The sequence below is a fragment of the Phocoena sinus genome, chromosome 18 (assembly GCF_008692025.1).
Source record: "Phocoena sinus isolate mPhoSin1 chromosome 18, mPhoSin1.pri, whole genome shotgun sequence".
NCBI lineage: Eukaryota > Metazoa > Chordata > Mammalia > Artiodactyla > Phocoenidae > Phocoena > Phocoena sinus.
This window is the reverse complement of record NC_045780.1, coordinates 1,233,237-1,252,136: the sequence shown is the minus strand read 5'-3', so window position 1 is coordinate 1,252,136 and position 18,900 is coordinate 1,233,237. Positions and strand designations below refer to the sequence as shown.

The following is an 18,900-nucleotide window of genomic DNA, read 5'->3' as shown; positions in this document are numbered from 1 at the left end:
GCCAAGGCGGGCTTGTAGCCGATGAAGAGTCTCTTCTTCCAGAATCACGCGGAGCCGCTGGCGCCTGAGCTCTGCCGGCTGGTCCATCTCCCGGCGTCCTGACGCCCATTCGCGGCGCAGGTCTGGCCTCCGTGGCTCCGTCTTGTGTCCGCAGGTACCAGGCGGTGGGCAGCCCCCGCCCCTGTTCCCTGGGCCCAGGGTCCCGCTGCTCACGCACTGGACTGCCACCTCCTGCTTCGTCATCCGGCATCGTGGGCTGAGACAGAAACCGAATCCTTTCCTTCGTGAAAACCTTGTACCTCCGACGACAGAGTTCCCAGCAAGAGTGCGAGCCACAGCTCCCCGTTAAGCCCCCCCTTGATTCCCCTCCCAGCCCCGGAGGACAGTGGCCGGAGGCTCTTGGGCCTGCCCTCTCCCGGTGTCTTCTCTCTACCCTGTAGAGCCCACAGTGAGGTTCAGAGCCAAGTGTGCAGAGCTTGGAGCTTGGCAAGCCCTTGCTTCTGAACCCTTGTCCCGACCTCCGATCCTGCCCTGAAAGGAGCCGGGGCCCTGCCCAGCGGGGGAGCAGGAAGGCTGGCCCTGGGCCCCGTCACACCGCGTGCCCCAGTTCAGACCATCCAGTGAGGCTGTGTTGTCCCCAGGCTTTCTCTGCCTGAGACCTTTGCTTCTGAACTCTGCCCGCCCCCAGCTCCACCCTCCGTCTGGCTGAGTCAGCTCAGGCTTTGAACGCGCCTGTCTCTAACTCAGCGTCAGGTTCTTTGTGTTGGGCCACCACGGACCTCTACCCACTCGTGTCGCCAGGCTCTCTGGCTGGTGGTGACCAGCTCCCCCCTGGAATCTGTCTTCTGAGGGGCCCGCACCGCCCACCCCTGTGCTCTCTGCCACGGGCTCCTTGGTTCCCCCAGAACTCAGAACGCCAGGGCTCGTCTGTCCCTGGCAGGGACGGTCTGGCTCCTTCCTTGTTTCCTGGGGCAGAAGAGACTGTCCTAGAGATTTTGTGGTTTTGTGTGTGTGCCTATTTATTGCGTGACTTGCGCAAGCCAGGTTTTAGAGGACCCGTCGGCCTCCCTAAAAGCAGGCATGTGCTGGTGAGGGTGCGGTCAGGGGGTTCCTGCCAGAGCACGGGGGGCGGCCATGCTGGGGAGGCCCGGCAGAGCCTGTTCCCTGAGCCCAGCGGCGGGCCCACTGTGTCCACGGGCAGGTTCATGCCGCTGACCGTCCTCAGGAGGCCCTGAGCCTGGGCAGCACATGTGCTGTTAAAACTGGTTCCCTACCCTTTCCTGGAACACGGCTAAGTGTTTTTGTATGTTATATTCTCTTTCTCTGTGGCTTTTCATTATTGACAAAAATGGGAGTGTTGTTTTCAAAAAGAGGTTGGACCTAAGTTATCATAATAGGCATATCCAGGAGTGTGGTGTTCCTTTAAGAACAAATCCCACGAAGATATAAGAATGGTTTTGTAGTTAAATATTAACCCAAGTAAAATACTTATTTAGGGGCCTGTGAAGTTGCAAGAGCATGTAGAAAGCAGCACTTCCTGCTGACTGTGTAGCCAAATTATGATAAATGGAAGCAAAGTAGGTATTTGATTATTGGGCTCATAGTAGGACAACTGGAATAACCCGCTGGATAGACTGAACTAAAGACGTTATTTAGGTTCACTGATCACACCAGTAATCAATATTATGATAACGTTCTCATTTCCTGTGTGTGTGTGTGTGTGTGTAAACTCATAGGGGATTTTGGTAGTTTCCCTGGAGTGGGTCACACACCTCCGCTCACCTATCTCGATACTGCCAACAGTAAAATCCTTAATGTTTTAGCAAACATCCCTTGAAATCGTGGAACTTTACAGCTGAAGGGAGCTCTGGGATGACCTTGTGAAATCTTGCCCTCTCGCTGGACTCAGCTGTGAGCTGGAGGATTTTTGTCATCTGCCCACAACTATGTAGCTGGATAACACTGGCAGCTTTATTATAACGGAACTGGACGCACGCATAAGTATTCTCACCATCTTACGCTCTTTAACAAGAAGAAATCATCGCATATTTCAATGTAAAACTGTCAAACTTGTTTTCCTCGTGTTCTGATCAAGCCTTGTTTGTAGGCGATGCTCAGACGCCTTTTGCACGTCAATGTTTCTTCATGTTGTTTACGCTATCGAAAGTCGCACATTTTGTTCACTGCTTTGTACTCTGTAGAGAAGAATATTAGATGCTTAGTGCTTCTCCAGTAAGAGAATTTGGCCATAGCAAGTATTTTTGGGCTGCATTAAGTGTGTCCCAGGGAATACTTTAATTATAATGAACATAATCATTCTCTCATTGGATTATTTAAGCCCTTTCTACTCCTGCCCTACACCCTTCTGTTTGAGGGGCTGATTTATTGTATTATATCTAATTCGGACAGACATCTTTATGCAAGTTGACTTTTAAAATAGGATTCTTTTAAATTGGCCTGAGAATTTTAGGAAGTAAAATTATTAAATCAGGGCGCACGTTTAGAAACTTTTGGTACTTGTTAACAAATAGTCACCTCAAAGGACCAAAAATATATGACTGTGAAGAGTTTCGCCAGCCATTTGCCTTTATAACTATTTTGTTTTGGTGTTAACAATTCAATATAAAACGCTATTTTATTAAAAGTGTTTCTTTGATCCTTGGTAAGGTTGAGCATTTTCCATGCTTGTTTAATTTTAGCCCAAATTTCTTCTTCTTCATTCCCTACCTATAAGTTACTCTAAAAAACATCTTTTTCCTCGGAAGCGCTCAGTGGGTGCCCTGCCCCGCGGCCTTGCTGTAGGGCCTTGAGCCGGAGTGGTGCCTCATCTTCTCGTCACCCACTCACAGTTCAGATTCAGAGGCCCCTTGCGGGTTTTCTTGGCTTTAGTTTTCTCTTCTCCTTCTCCGGGAACCGCGCGGGTGCCGGGTGTGTCGGACTGGCACGGGATCCACTTGCTCCGCGGGGGCCTGCATCTCTGGCTCCGGCCCCAGGCAGGCTGGGTCGCCCTTTCCTTCTCCTTCACAGCCAGCCACCCGCCCTTCAGGCTCTTGGAAGCACCGGGAAACGGCCTTGAGGAGCTGCCCTGCCCCCGGGCTCTGGAGCTGCGGGACTTTCAAGCCGGGCAGCTCTGCCGGTGGCGAGGGAGGGCAGGGGGGAGGGGACGTGGGTCCAGAAGCCGAGGGGCAACGGGGTGGCGCGGGGGCAGCCGTGCAGACCCCGGGCCCCTGCTCACCGGGCTCCCGAAGGCCCCAGGGGCAAGCGTGCCTTCCAGCTGGGGCGGAGCTCAGGGGCAGGGTGTGGGCGTCCCTGGGCACCGCTCTTACAGCGGCACACACCGTGCTGCTGGCCTGACGTCTGGGCGCTGGAGCCACAGACAGGGCGTCCTGCTGCCTGGGGGGTGGAGGCAAGGCAGGGTTGTGATTCCTGATGGGTTTAAAAATGATCCCGAGTTTCCTGCAGTTTGTGGGGTTTTTTAGTATTTATTTACTTACTTATATTTATTTTGGCTGTGCCAGGTCTTAGTTGCGGCATGCGTGCGGGATCTAGTTCCCTGACCAGGGGTCGAACCCGGGCCCCCTGCATTGGGAGTGCAGAGTCTTACCCACTGGACCACCAGGGAAGTCCCTCCCTGCGGTTTTTAAAGCATGCCTATACATATATGTCTAGTGGTGTCTCTGAGAGTTAAGGTATGGAAACTGCACACTTGCTAAATTTGGTGGAAGGGACAGACGGCAAGGGCAAGACTGCCTGACTGGGTTGCTTAGTAAACAGGAGGGCTCATTAGCGTGGTCGGGTGTGTGACGGGCGTTTGGTTAGTCGGTCGGTCGGTTGTGCGATTCGAAGCAGCCCTGTGAGCACGTCGGCACCTGTGGTTGCCTCCGGTGTTCTTGCTGGTTAAGTTCCTCGACTGGAAGCCAAGCGTTGGGAAGGTCGGAATCTTGAGGCTGAGGCCAGTGCGCGGCAGGGGGTTGAACACACACACTGTCTGACGTGGTTGGTCCTCAGAGTCGCCGCTTCCTTGACACGTAGCCGGTCTGAAGCGACGCACACGTGCGGCCGGTCACCCCAAAGCAGCCAAGGCTTCGGTCCCGTCCCAGACACAGCAGATGGGCGCTGTCCGCAGCGGGCTGGCTCTCCCCCAGCTCGTGCCCTTTCCTTCCATCCCAAGGCAGCTCTGGCCGTTGCCCAGCCTCGCGAGCCGTCCCTTCCTCTGCTTCCCCCAGAGGCCGCCTCCCCCCCAGCCCTTGGCTCACGGGCGGGGCTCTTCCTGCCTCTTCTCTCCCGAATCCCCGAGGACACAGGCACAGGTCACGGCCGCGTGCGCGCTTTGTCCAGCCACCCCGTGGGGCCCGGCCAGGATGGAGGTTAATATTATGTACACAATCAGTGGATGTGAAGCATCGGAGTCCTTCCCGTCCCTGTGTTAGGTGGGTGGGCGCAGCCCTGAGCCACAGGAGGGTCAGGCCCCCAGGCTGTCGCAGTCCTAACAGAGGGGCAGACACACAGCGCGGGGACAGGACCGCTCTGTTAGCCTTGAAAAGCCTCTGGCCCGGCAGGCGGGGAGAGCGGCTCATCCGTCCTCAGGGTCCGGGGCATCTCCTGGGTCTCTGCCGTGGCTCTTTGCTGACCGGCCTCTGTCCCCTGGGGACCTGGGGTCCTGCTGCCTGCTCACTGCCTTCTCCTCTCCTGTCCGAGCTACAGCAGTCTCTGTCAGGGCTCTCCCACCCCTGCTGCTCTGAGACCCCTCCCCTCCGGTCACCACCCATTTCCTGCATTTGCAGTTCCCTCCTCCTTGCCCACCCACCCCTCCACCTTCAGAAGACCCCTGTCTGTCCACAGAATCCCCTCTTGCTGCCCCTCCCGGTTCCATCCTTGAAGGCTGGCTCCCCTGTCTGCCCACAGCTCTGCAGAGCCGACCCAGGGCGCCTGGGCCACAGCCCTCGCAGCCCTCCCCCTCTGGCCTGAGCACCCGACCACGGGTTCTGCAGCTCTGCCCCTGGCCCATCCTCTCACTGACCCCGACCCTGCTTGGAAAGCTCCCGCGACTGCCTTCAGGTAGGCGGCCCGGTCTGTGGTGCCTCCCCGCTGTCCTCTCCCGCCTCCCCGTTCTTCCCCCACCAGGCCCCTGCTCTGACTGTACCACCTGCTGCCGAGAATACCTTTCCTCCACTGAGCCCTCCTGCTGCCCGAATCCCGGCTGTCCTTGAAGAGCCGGCTGTGCCTCCGTCTGGCCTGTGATCAGTCCCTGGTCCCTCTCCGTCCTCCGGCCCCCTTCCCCGGTGCTCATCCCGCCAGCAGTGCTGGGGCCTGTCCTGGGCTGATGTCCTCTCTCGCCCGCCGCCGCCCGCATGGGCACGGGGCACCGTAAACAGTAGATGTGCAGGTCTCCCCTCGGGGCAAGGGTCCCTCCCCCAGGAAGCCTGGGCTGGGGAAGGGCAGTTCTCTGACTTCCACAGGCTAGATGAGAATTTCAGTCCAGTCACAGAAGTTTTCTAGCCGGAGCAGGACGTACGGTCTTCCAGGCCCATCGTCGTGGTCTGGGGGTCAGTGAGGTTGTCATCGGCGCCTGAGGACACATCCACAGTGGTGCTGGCTTGGAGCCGGGCGCAGGGCGGGAAGGCAGTCCTGGAGGCTTCGTGTCGAGGGGACGCGCACCCAGGCCCCCACTGACGTCTCTGCGTCCACCCCACCCCCAGGAGATGGCGGGCAGGGCCCTCAAGCAGACCGGCAGCCGCAGCATCGAGGCCGCCCTGGAGTTCATCAGTAAGATGGGTTACCTGGAGCCGGGCAAGGAGCAGATTGTGCGGGTCGTCAAGCAGACCTCCCCAGGTGAGCACGCTGGGGGCTGCGGGCAGGGGCCATCCTGACGGTCGCCCGAGGGTGGGGACGGCGGGTGGCGGATATGACACTGAGCTGGGTGCCTCCTACTTGCTGGGTTTGTGGACTTGTTTTGCTTATGGAAGATCAGAAAATTCACTGGATATTAAAATGAGGCAAGCCCCGCAGGTTCTTTCTGCTTCCTCTTGGGCTTGTGGGGGAGGCTTATTTCATTGATTCTGAAACACACCGTTTCCCACTCTGTGGCCTCTGAGAGCAGGCTGCCCAATGGCAGGTGCCTCCAGAGCTGGACACCTTGGGCAGAGGTGTGGGAAAGCCCCCTGGTGCCCCTGGGGAGGGCCAGAGGCCCCAGCACCAGATGTCTTGCCTTGCTGCCGGTCACTGAATGTTTCTGTTTGCTGGTAGAGCAGATGGGGCCCATTTGGGGACCGGAGGCCCCTGGGTGTAGTAAGGGATTCAGGATACTGAACAGGAGTGTTCCCTGTTTTGTGGGAGACCTTGGAGAAGCCCAGTTCATCTGCTGAGGGGGAAATGGCACGGGCTTTGTAGCCGTATCTTCTTTGTGAAGAGGACACAGGTTTCTGTTTTCTTCTTGACTGAGGAGTTCCCTTAAACAGTGCCTCGCTGGCCACCGTGTCCAGACTCTGAGGGTCCCGGGGTCTGTGTTGCAGCCCAGCCCCTCAGGAGGCAGCGCCCACTCTCTGATGACCCCGCACCTGCCTTGCTCGTGGTCTTTCTGATGCATCGTCTTAGCCTGAGAACACAGTGTCATTTGCCGTGGCTTCTGCTGGAAGCACAGCTGCAGACGGTCAGGGCTCGGCCAGGTGCTCCGCGGGGGCGTCCTCAGACAGGCAGGGCACGGCCTTTGGACTGGGAGCCCGGCGCCGCCCACGCGGCCGTCACTGGCGTCAGCGGCCTTCCCAGGCCTTCGGCCGCGGAGTAGCCGTGCCGCGGCGTCAGCCTCCCGTTCCCTCCTCTGCAGGAAAAGGCCTGGCGCCAGCCTCTGTGCCGCGGAGGCCGAGCTTCGAAGGAGCAGGTGACCCTTTCCCGCCCTACGCCCAGGTGAGCGGGCCGGCCTTCGAGGGCCCCGCCGCCCTGGACGAGGCGCCCCGCCAGTACCCGGACTTCCTCTTCGCTGCCGTCGGGCCTCACTGCCGTCCGCACCCACCCAAGGGCTATGCCGCCGCCGGGGAGGCCGCCGGGATGAGCCTCCCCGGCCCCGGGGGCCCGGCGCCCCCGCTGCAGGGCCCGCACTACAGGGCCCCCCTGCTGGTGCCCGGGGAGGCCCTGGCCTACGGCGTCCAGCGCAGCCCCTCCTTCCAGAGCAAGACTCCGCCGGAGGTCGGTGGGTACTCGGGCCTGGCCGCCAAGGGCCCGGCCGTGCAGGTGCAGGTGCAGCCCGGCCTCGCGTTCCCGCCCCCGGGCGGCGCCGCTGCGTACGCGCCCCACCCGCACCCCAAGCAGCCCCACCCGGTGCACGCGGGGGGCCCCCGGGGCGCCGTGTTCGCTGGCGACAGCCCCCCGCCGGGCCTGGCCACCCCCTCCCGGACCGGCCTCGGCGCCGAGCGGTTCGAGCCGAGCGCGCCCCCCGCGCCGCAGTGGCCGAGCGCCGGCCTGGCCCGGCGGGACTCGCTGCAGAAGCCGGGCCCCAGCAGGACCGGCTCCTTCAACGGCCACCAGGCGGCGGCCGCGCCCTCCCCCAACGCCATCACGGCCGTGACGGCCGCGCACATCCTGCACGCGGTGAAGAGCGTGCGGGTGATGAGGCCCGAGCCCCAGACGGCCGTGGGGCCTTCGCACCCCGCCTGGGTGCCGCCGCCGGGCCCCGCGCTCGAGGGCCTGGAGCCCCAGGACGAGCATCCCCCCGCCCCGGGGGGCGCCGAGGCGCGGGGCCGGCCCCCGCCCTATCCCCGGCACCTGCTGCGGCCGCAGGGCCGCGCCGAGCAGTACGACGTGGACGGCCTGTGCGCGGGGCTGCAGCAGGGCCTCCGGGGCAGCCGGGCCGCCGAGCCCCCCGACGGGAGCCCCAGGAGCCCCAGGGGCGCCAAAGGGGAGAAGGCGGGCAAGGACCGCAAGCAGATCCAGACGTCCCCGGTGCCCGTGCGCAGGGGCTGCCGCGACGAGGAGAAGCGGGAGTCGCGCATCAAGAGCTACTCGCCCTCCGCCTTCAAGTTCTTTATGGAGCAGCATGTGGAGAACGTGCTGAAGACCTACCAGCAGAAGGTGGCTCGCAGGCTGCAGCTGGAGCAGGAGATGGCCAAGGTGGGTCGTGGGGTCGCCGCGGGTCCCTTCTTGCTTCTGCTTCACGCACCTCCCCTCCTTGCCGGTGGTCTCCTGGGGAGGGGGGCTGGTATCGGGGGTCCCACCTGGAGAAGTCCTGCACGTTGCGTTCCCCTTCCCCCTCGCTCTCGGGAGGGGATGGGCTCTGCCTGATGTGCCGGCGCGTAAATGAACACATTGGTTTTTATGGTGTGTCCTTACTAGTGCACAAATCCACCAAGTTTTCCTAACTGCTAAGGAAACATTTTGAAAGAGTAGAAAGAAGGTTTGAGGTTTTATACATTGAAATTGTGGGATTTAGAAATTGTGGGATTTATAAAGACAAATATATCTAGTAGTGATTCATCTATTTCTTAAGTCTATAGTTAGAAAATAAGGTTTGAAACATACCCTAGTTGGCACTAAACTGTTAGAAAAGGTAATTATTAATGAAATTATTTAGATTAAAATGCTATGGTCAATTTAAATCACACAGAGCCGGTAACTGCAAATTCTAAAAATAAGATTTGTGCCCTTCCCGCTGTCCCATTTTCGTTGACTTTGTTTGTTTTCCCATTTTCCCCTGAACTATTATTAAATTATTACATTGCTCTTAGAGCTCCAGGAATTTTGTGGTTCCCTTTCCCCCAGATTTTTATTAATATAAGTTTCCTGTAGTTTTTGGAGCCTAAGGTCACTTGGAGAAAAAAGTCCCTGTTATTATGTCTTCCCTTTCGATTCCAGATCTGCGACTCTGTGTGGATGTAAAGAACAAAGAGTTATTTTCTCGCTTGTAGTGTCTGGCCCCATTCTTCTGCACCCTGGTTTCCGCGGATCGGTTGGGGTTCCCTGCGTTCTGGGGCCTCTTCCCCACCCCGTCCCCCTGGGCTCCCCCAGGGTGACCCTCCCCTGTTTCCTCCTGCACAGGCCGGGCTCTGTGAAGCTGAACAGGAGCAGATGAGGAAGATCCTCTACCAGAAGGAGTCCAATTACAACAGGCTCAAGAGGGCCAAGATGGACAAGTCCATGTTCGTGAAGGTGAAGACCCTGGGCGTCGGCGCCTTCGGGGAAGTGTGCCTGGCCTGCAAGGTGGACACGCACGCCCTGTACGCCATGAAGACGCTGAGGAAGAAGGACGTCCTGAATCGCAACCAGGTGGCCCACGTGAAGGCCGAGAGGGACATCCTGGCGGAAGCAGACAACGAGTGGGTGGTCAAGCTCTACTACTCCTTCCAGGACAAGGACAGCCTGTACTTCGTCATGGACTACATCCCGGGCGGCGACATGATGAGCCTGCTCATCCGCATGGAGGTGTTCCCCGAGCACCTGGCCCGCTTCTACATCGCGGAGCTGACCCTGGCCATCGAGAGCGTCCACAAGATGGGCTTCATCCACCGCGACATCAAGCCGGACAACATTCTTATAGATCTCGACGGCCATATCAAGCTGACAGACTTTGGCCTCTGCACGGGCTTCAGGTGGACGCACAACTCCAAATACTACCAGAAAGGTACCGCCTCAGGCCTTTCCTTCCCCGCCTGGGGGCGCAGCTGTCACCGGGTGATTTTATAATTTGGCGTGACATCCTTTTCTCCCTGAAGAAGTCATATGACGTGTGAGGTGGTTTTTTGTTTTGTAAGTTAGTGGCTTCAAATTTTATTAATACGTTTTTAGGACAGTAGGCCATAGCGTCTCATGGGGCCTTGCTGAGGAGCCATCATTCTGCCCTATTAAAACAAGCCTTAAAACACAAGCCTCCCAGCCTGCCAAGGAGCCCTCTCTCACAGCCACCCTGCGTCTACCTGCAGGCACAGACCTGGCTGTGGCTCCAGCTTAACTCCACCTCCTGTGGTCCTGCTACCTGGAAAAGTCAGAAACAGCTGGTCATTATCTTATCTATGGCTTGAATTTTTATAATAGTGATTTTAATACTCTATAGCTCAGGATTCTTTTTTTTTTTTTTTTTTTTTTGCAGTACGCGGGCCTCTCACTGTTGTGGCCTCTCCCGCTGCGGAGCGCAGGCTCAGCGGCCATGGCTCATGGCTCACGGGCCCAGCCGCTCTGTGGGATCCTCCCGGACCGGGGCACGAACCCACGTCCCCTGCATCGGCAGGCGGACTCTCAACCGCTGCGCCACCGGGGAAGCCCTCAGGCTTCTATTTTTTAACTCAAAACTAATCCTAAATCAGTTTGTTCATTCCCATTTTTGGGCACTGAAGTCATTTGTGTTCATAGTTTCTAAATCCTCTCACTCTTTTCCATGCCCGTCTTAAAACATGTCTATCAAACAGGTGGTGTTAGCCTTTGAGATGGGCCTGAGAGGCTCTGGGGCCACCATCCTACAGTCTCTGAGCCTTTCTCGCTGGCCCTGCTCCGTCACCCAGCACAGGGCACAGCCCCTGCGGCCGCCTCCTCCATGCTTCCCGTGTTGGCACCGGAGCGCACGTCACAGCTTGGGTGTGAGACCCAGGACCTCAGCCACCTGCGAGATGGCGGGAGGAATATTTCTCACTGTGTCAGGAGCTGGGTTGGATTACTTTTCCTTTTGAAGCTATGGATTTGTTGCATTGTTAAAGAGTGAAAATTAACTTTCTCAAAAAAAAAAAATTAACTTTCTCATTCTCTTCTCTCCTCGGCTCGCTTCCTGGGTGAAAGGGAGTCACACCAGGCAGGACAGCATGGAGCCCAGCGACCTCTGGGACGACGTGTCTAATTGCCGCTGTGGAGACCGGCTCAAGACCCTGGAGCAGAGGGCGCGGAGGCAGCATCAGCGGTGTCTGGCTCATTCCCTGGTTGGGACCCCAAATTACATCGCCCCAGAAGTGCTCCTCCGAAAAGGTGCGTGCTTCCGCCCTGCACCCAAGCCAGGTGACCTCTGAGGGTCCCGAGCCCCAGCTTTCAGAGACTCAAAGTGTCCCCACTGTGTCTGCTCATGGGAGCGCGAGAGCTGGATTCTTCCCTTAGCAAACACAGCCTCCAGTGTGTGTCCCTCTGTTTGGGAGCTGCCTTTGCTTCTGGCCCGTCTCCACTTGCCCCTCCTTAGGCTGGAAGTGACAGGCCGGGTGCGAGGTTGGCTTGCTCCCTGGAGCCCAGAGGAGTCGCTCCAGAACTGGTTTTGACAGAGTCCTGTGATAGACAGGACTGTGGGGGAGGGATGCGGGGGGGTCCTACCTGGGTCAACCACCTTCACTGGTCAACGGGTGTGAGGATACAAACACTGTGTCCTCCAGTTCTCCGCCGCAGGTCCAGAAGCACCTTCAAGGTAAGATTTGGGGACAGCAGTGCTCCGTCCCATCCAGTGGGCGCCTGGCCGAGCACGAGAGGCATCTCTGACAGTCAGCTGCAGGGCCCGCAGCGCCTGCGTTTGTTCATCTGATTCCGTTTGATGAACCCAGAGAGCAGTGGTCTGTCTGTTCTCACGTGTTGTTTCCACTCATTGGAGCCAGGACCCTCTGTCCTCACCTGTGTTCTCTGTGAGCTGTGTGACCCAGCGCGGGTTACTAGCCTTTCACCGCCTCACGTGTAACAGCAGTGCCTCGAGAGTTTAGAGTATCAACCTCCCTGCCCAGTAAAGCTCTCCCCCTGCCCCTCCTTTCAAAGAGGGAGGGGTGGGTGCCAGCCTGCGGGGGAGGACACCCGTCTTCCCCAACCCCCCGTTCGCAGCAGCCCAGCGGAGCCTCTGGGGCCAGACGGGCAGGGGCTGCAGGTCACACTTAGCAAGAATTCGGTGACAGCAGGGCTGGAACGGGGCTCGGACTGGGATGTGGGACAAAATCAAAGATCAGCCTGCTCCGCAGCCTCCACGAGGCCGCCCTGCCCGAGCACCGGGCCGCCGGAGCCCTGCGGGGGGGGGGGGGGGGGGGGGGCCTAGCTCCCTTGGTGCCCCCAAGGAGCGCGACAGGTGGCAGCCGTTCCCTTTGCCAGTTTCCTCCCCCCGGTTCTCCCAAAACCTCCCCGGGAAGCCTCATCACTGGTCTCAGCTGACCTCAGGTCACAGAATTTCTGCTTTTTAGTTTCTATGATTTTAACTTGCGTCTGTTCGTGTTAAGAACCTAAAATTCTGGTTAGTATTGTTACTAACAATAACAGTAATCTTTTAAAATTAAAAAGCCTTTTATTACAAGAGCATCCTGTGTTTATCACAGACTAATGGTGGAAAATAAGAAAATGCTCGTGACCACGCTCCTCCCACGTGGAGACCGTGGACGCCCCGGCAGCGTTTTTCTCGCAGACTGTTCTGAGCCCCACGTGCCGGAGGCGGTGACGTCACGCGTGCGCCGCCGGGTGCGGAGACGGTGGCATCACGTGTGCGCCGACACGTGCGGGAGTCCGTGACGTCACACGCGCGCCGTCAGGTGGGGCGGTGACGTCACCTGTGCGCCGCCTGGAGCTTCCCCGCCGACGTGAGCCGGTTCTCTCGGGGTGTGTGAGGAGGGTGTGTGCGGGGTGGGAGCTGAGTGACGCTGTCTTTCAGGATACACCCAGCTCTGCGACTGGTGGAGTGTTGGCGTGATTCTCTTCGAGATGCTGGTGGGGCAGCCGCCCTTCCTGGCGCCGACTCCCACGGAGACCCAGCTGAAGGTAATGGGGCACGTGGTTTTCTGATGAACCCAGGAGGCTTAGGCCAACATTTGACCTTTTATTCTGAATAGGGACGTCATTTGTATGTCATGGGATGTTTTCAAGTATTCTTGTTATTACCTATTAATTTTTTATCTGGGTAAGTAGAGGCACAGGGTCAGAGCTGAGCTGTGATGTGCGCGTGAACCTGAACCATGGTCGCCTGCCGATGTGGTGCTTGCAGGTGAGAACTAGGGGTGGGCGGAGCACCGAGGCCGCAGGTCTGGGCCCGGCGGCAGGTGCGCCGTGCAGCAACCAACACGGCTTTGAGACTGTGCCCGAGGAAATCGGTTTGATACTTGGATGTTCTGTCGTTACCGTTGGCCAGTTATAAGCTATGTGTCAGGCTAGTTGTGCGCATTTCTGATACTCATTTCAAGTAATTAAAAAATTACTCCGTCAAGTAATAACTCAGTACTGAAGAATTAGTTTTAGAATGGTAGCCATTTACTGTCTGAAATGAATGATTTGATTACTTAAAGACTGAATAGAGAACCTGATGAAACCTTTGGAACTTCTCAGAACAGTGCCCTTACACATGTTCACTGACGGTTCTAGGATGTAGTCACATACCCCGGAGTCCACAGGAGACCCGAAATTAATAACCTCTTAATTAGAAAAACCCTAAATGAAGGCTTGGTTTCTTTACAGTAACAGTGAAATTGGAATTTGGCATTATCTATATCCTAATTGAATTGCTGAATTAGTTACCAATTTGTCTGCATGATAATAACCCAATTTTAAAAATTGTGGTGAAGTTTACCATGTTAACTACTTTTAATTGTACAATTCAGTGGCGTTAAGTACATTTACAGTGTTACGCAACAGTCACGGCTACCTATTTCGAGAGATTTTCACCATCCCAAGCAGGCTTAACCACTAAAGGATAACGCCATGCCTCCCTCCCCTCTGTCCCTGTAACAGCTCTTGTATCAGTACTTCCTGTCTATGAAGTTGCCTATTCTAGGGACCTCATATAAGTGGAATCATACAGTATTTATCCTTCTGTGTCTGGCTTATTTCATTCAGCATAATGTCTTCAAGGTTCATCCATGTTGGAGCCTGTGTCAGAATTTCCTTCCTTTTTAAGGCTGAATGATATTACATTGTATGTAATACTGAGTAATACTCCATTGTGTGTAAATAACATTCCATCTTTTTAAGCCATCGTCTGGCAACGGACGTTTGGGTTGTTTCCACCTTTCGGCTCTTGTGAGTAATGCTGCTGTGAACATAAGTATGTGTACAAGTATCTCTTTGGTCCCTGCTTTCAGTTCCTTTGGGGACATACCCAGGAGTGGAATTGCTGGGTCCTACGGTCATTCTACGTTGAAACTTGCTGAGGAACCTCCATACTGTTTCCATAGTGGCGGCACCATTTTACATTCCCACCAACAGTGCACAAAGGCTCCCGTTTCTCTACATCCTTGCCAACACTTAGTTTCCTTTTGTTTTTTAAAAAACAGTAGTTATTCTAGGGGGTGTGAGGTGGTATCTCATTGTGATTTTGATTTGCACTTCCCTGAGGTTCAGTGATGTTGAGCCTCTTTTCATATGTTTCGTGGTCGTTTGTAGATCTTCTTTGGAGAAATGTCTATTCAAGTCCTTTGCCCTTTTTTAAATTCGGTTCTTTGGGTTTTTGTTGTTGAGTTGTAGTTCTTTATATAGTCTGGATATTAATTCCTTGTCAGCTATATGCTTTGCAAATACATTCTCCCATTCCATGGTTTGTCTTTTCACTCTGTCAGTAGTGTCCTTTGATGCACAAAAGTTTTAAATTTTGATTAAGTCTGTTTTATATATCTTTTTGTTTTATTACCCATGCTTTTGGTGTCATATCCAAGAAATCATTGCCAAATCCGACGTCATGAACGTTTTCCTTTATGTTTTCTTCTATGAGTTGTATAACTTTGGCTCTACTAAAACAACAACTCAGTTTCGAACCAGCCCTCGCACCGCCTGCCCCGTGCCACTCCTGGTCATATTGGCCTTGCTTTATCCTGACTCCAGGTGTAAACAAGAAGTCCCTTAGGCTTCCTCCTCACAGCAGACAGGTCTCTGTGAGCGTCCTGATGGCTGCTGTGTGTGGTTGAGCGCCACCAGCTGGGGGTGGCTTCCTCGCCCTGTGCCTCAGGCTGTGGGCTCCTCCTGAAACCACACCGTTTGTAGCTGCTCAGAGCCTCCGATGTCTGCTCTGTTCTCCCATCGTGAAATTATCAAGATCTTTCTAAATTAAAAAAAGTTATTTTTACTGAAGTATAGTTGATTTACAATATTGTGTTAGTTTCAGGTATAGCAGCAAAGTGATTCCGGTATATATTATTTTCAGATTCTTTTCCATTATAGGTTCTTATCAGATATTGAATATAATTCCCGGTGCTATCCAGTCGGTCCTTGTTATCTGTTTTATATATATTGAATAGTAGTGTGTATCCGTTAATCCCAAACTCCTAATCTGTCCCTTCCTTCCCTCCCTCTCCCCTTTGGTAACCATAACTTTGTTTTCTATGTGTGTGAGTCTGTTTCTGTTTTGTAAATAAGTTCATTTGTATCATGTTTTAGATTCCACACATAAGCGATGTCATGTGGTATTTGTCTTTCTCTGTCTGACTTCACTTGGTATGATAATCTCTAGGTTCATCTGTGTTGCTGCAAATGACGTTATTTCATTCTCCTTTCATGGCTGAGTAGGATTCCATTGTATATATGTAACACATCTTTATCTGTTCATCAGTTGATGGACATTTTGCTTCCATGTCTTGGCTATTGTAAATAGTGCTGCTATGAGCATAGGGGTGCATGTATCTTTTTGAATTATAGTTTTGTCTGGATATATGCCCAAGAGTGGGATTGCTGGGTCATATAGTAGCTCTATTTTTAGTTTTTTGAGGAACCTTCATACTGTTCTCCATAGTGGCTGCACCAACAGTGTAGGAGGGTTCCCTTTTCTCCACGCCCTCTCCAGCATTTATCATCTGTAGGCCGATGATGGCCATTCTGACCGTTGTGAGGGGGTGTACTGCATTGTGGTTTTGATTTGCATTTCCCTGATGATTAGCAATGTTAAGCAACGATCACGTTCTTTAACACCCTGTCCCGGGATGGCCCTCGTCGGCCTCGAGGTTGAGGAGGAAGGAACACCGGCCGTATTGTCCCCGCAGGTGATTAACTGGGAGAGCACGCTGCACATCCCCGCGCAGGTGGAGCTGAGCCCCGAGGCCCGGGACCTCATCGCCAAGCTCTGCTGCTCGGCTGAGCACCGGCTGGGCCGCAACGGGGCCGACGACCTGAAGGCCCACCCGTTCCTGGGTGCCATCGACTTCTCCAGCGACATCCGGAGGCAGCCTGCCCCCTACGTGCCCACGATCAGCCACCCCATGGACACGTCCAACTTCGACCCAGTGGACGAGGAGGGCCCCTGGCAGGACGGCAGCGAGGACAGCTCCAAGGCCTGGGATGCGCTGGGCCCCCCGGGCAGCCGGCACCCCGAGCACGCCTTCTATGAGTTCACCTTCCGGAGGTTCTTCGACGACAACGGCTACCCGTTCCGGTGCCCCAAGCCTGCGGTGGCCGAGACCGGGACTGAGGCCGAGCAGCCAGCTGCGGGGGGCCCGGCCCCGGGGGCACAGGCTGGGAGCTGCCAGCCCGTGTACGTGTAGACCCTGGGGGACCGGGAGGTCAGCCCCTCAGGTCAGTCGGCCGATCGCCCCTCGAAAGTCTGGTCTGCACCCAAAACCAAAGCAGAAAAGCTTCTGAAAGAGGACTCGCCTCTGACGTCTCCTCCGCATTCTGGTTGCTGGCGGGGCGGGTGTCAGCATGGCCTGGAATTGGCTTTTGAGGACCTTCACTGCATTAAAGCAATGTTTTTAAAGTTAGCACAGTTTAGAAAGAGCACTTATTTTGTTTATAGCCATTTTTCTTACTAAATTATAGGGATTAATTTTGACAAATCATGCTGCTGTTATTTTCTACGTTTGTATTTTATCCACAGCACTTATTCACATTTAGGGAAAGACGTAAAGATTGAAGAACATGTGATAAGAAATCTCTGTGCAATAATGTAAAAAAAAAAAAAAAAAAAAAAAAAAACGATAACACTGTTCTGATGTTACTGATACCATTTTATTCACACAGTGGTTTTTGTTTTATATTTTTCCCACATTTCAAAATTGTGATATATGTTAAAAGCTGCTTTTGTTTTGTTCTGTTTGCTTTTTGCATATTATAGTACAATAGGAAGTGTGAGCAGGTGATCACGCGGGTGTGACTTCAGATGCCAAGTGTGGAGAGATCGCTGCACGAACAGGGTTTTTCTGTTAAGCGTGACCGTGTCTTGCCATTCACAGCGGGTTCTGTGAATACATTTTGAGTGAGTAATTCTGGACAGTGTGCTGCTGCCGTGTCGTCCTGTGGTGACTCCCTCGCTGTGACTGCACCCCTCCTCTCTCGTTGAGGAAATGCACGTGTGCCTGAGAGCTGATGTGATTGTATGTGTCGTGGGTGTGATTGGATTCTTTGGGGGGCAAAGACGTTTGTCCTACACAACACTTGTATACATCAAAAGGGATTCTCTTAGCTCTGCCAAAAAAATGTAAGTTAGTCGTGGACCTCTGTCTGCTTCGCGAGTCAGGATGCTGTCCTGGTGGTACAGCCGCCACGGGTAGCCGGAGCCCCACCCGGCAGACGCCCCGTGGAAGGGCAGTGATCTTGGGGTTCTCTCACCGTGTTTCTAGTGTGCTTTGAAGGATCCATCTTAACTTGGTTTTAGAAGCACATTTTTCTAATCTTTGTGAAACAGCAAAGTGATGTTGAAAAAGAAAAGATATTTAAGCCATACATATTTTCTTAGGAGTGTAAATGTATATATAACTACATAGATAAACACAAAATATTCCTATTTCAAATTAGTATATTCCTATTTAAAGTGATTTATATTTGAATAAAAAGTTAAATTCTTTTTTTGCTTTTTAAAAACCTGATGCATCGTATTTTTCATTATATTATTCCACGTATTTTTCCTTGAGGTTTTTAGCATAATGTATCCATTGGTTAGTGTACCTCTAGGCAGCACACTTACACGTCTATCGATGGCTAAACTGAAGAAGACAATTCCTGTGTACTGGTTTACATGTGTGTGAGTGGCAGGTTCTGGGTCTGCTGTGCTGTGTCGTGACTGTCAGTGTTTCTCTAGTTTTGCAGTAACGCCGTGTTGTTATTTACACTCTGACAGACGTCATGTGGTAGGTTCTTTCTCAGGAACTCAATTTAACTATTATTTATTGATATATCATTGCCTTTGAAAAGCTTCTACTGGCACAATTTATTATTAAAGTTTTGAATCCAAATCCACTGGTGTCGAGCTTCATTGGAATTTGTAAGTTCCTGCTTATATCATGTGTTGCCACTCCCCCAGGCTTTCCTGTGATTCACGCGCAGCCAGGGCTGCCATCGGGTGAGGGAGGGGGAGGGGGGAGGAGACCCCCCCCCCCCCAGAGGAGATCGGGTTTCAGGTAAGCACACGGTCCAAGCAGGGGTGCGGTTGTGTGACCAGCTTCTCTTCGCGAAGTTGGTGACAAGTGTATGGCATTAGATTGTCGAGCGGGTTAAGTGGGGTGTCAGGTAAATCGTGAGTGGGAGCTGATTCCCCTGCTCGGGACAGTTACACTGACAGGACAACGCTAACGCCTCACCTTTGCTTTAAGATGGTTGATGGCATTAAGAAATACAGAAAATATCGTTTGTTTTACTCTGAGTTGGTCTTTTGAAAGGTGCAGTCACGTGGTCCCCACCGGGCAGTCGCGACGCCAGCAGGCCGCCTCCGACCCTGTCCCAGCGGGGAGGGGCCCCCCTTACTGCCGGCCCCCGCTCTCCTGGTAGGCTGCCACGTTGGGGAGGCATCGTCAGCCGACGGCGTGGAGGTCCCAGCGTCCTGCCCTAGCAGGAGTCCCGGCACGTCACCCCAGCAGGACGCTGGGGGCTCTGCTGGCAAGGCCGGGGGCAGGGATTTCTGGTCTGACTGGCTGTACTGGAGCAGTTATGCCCGTCTGTCTGCCCGTCTCCTCTGGCTCGCGGGTGGGGCTGTCGCTGGGACCCGGCTTGCTGGCACTTGCAGGTTGCTGGGCTCAGCTCCAAGCCTGGAACCGGAAGGAAACCCCGGAGCGCGGAGCGCTGCGTCGTTCC

The 18,900-nt window shown here is 54.5% G+C and overlaps 1 protein-coding gene across 1 annotated transcript in view; it reads left to right on the top strand.

Annotated features, from left to right (window-relative positions):
• Positions 1–18,065, top strand: part of LATS2 (large tumor suppressor kinase 2) — a 38,806-nt gene extending 20,741 nt beyond the window's left edge. Inside the window, exons 3-8 of the mRNA XM_032611103.1 lie at positions 5,700–5,832; positions 6,824–8,103; positions 9,028–9,610; positions 10,756–10,938; positions 12,575–12,681; positions 15,882–18,065. Of these exons, the coding sequence (XP_032466994.1) occupies positions 5,700–5,832; positions 6,824–8,103; positions 9,028–9,610; positions 10,756–10,938; positions 12,575–12,681; positions 15,882–16,379 (2,784 nt within the window). The 3' untranslated portion in view covers positions 16,380–18,065. The remainder of the gene's footprint in view (positions 1–5,699; positions 5,833–6,823; positions 8,104–9,027; positions 9,611–10,755; positions 10,939–12,574; positions 12,682–15,881) is intronic.
• The last annotated feature ends 835 nt before the right edge of the window (positions 18,066–18,900 follow it).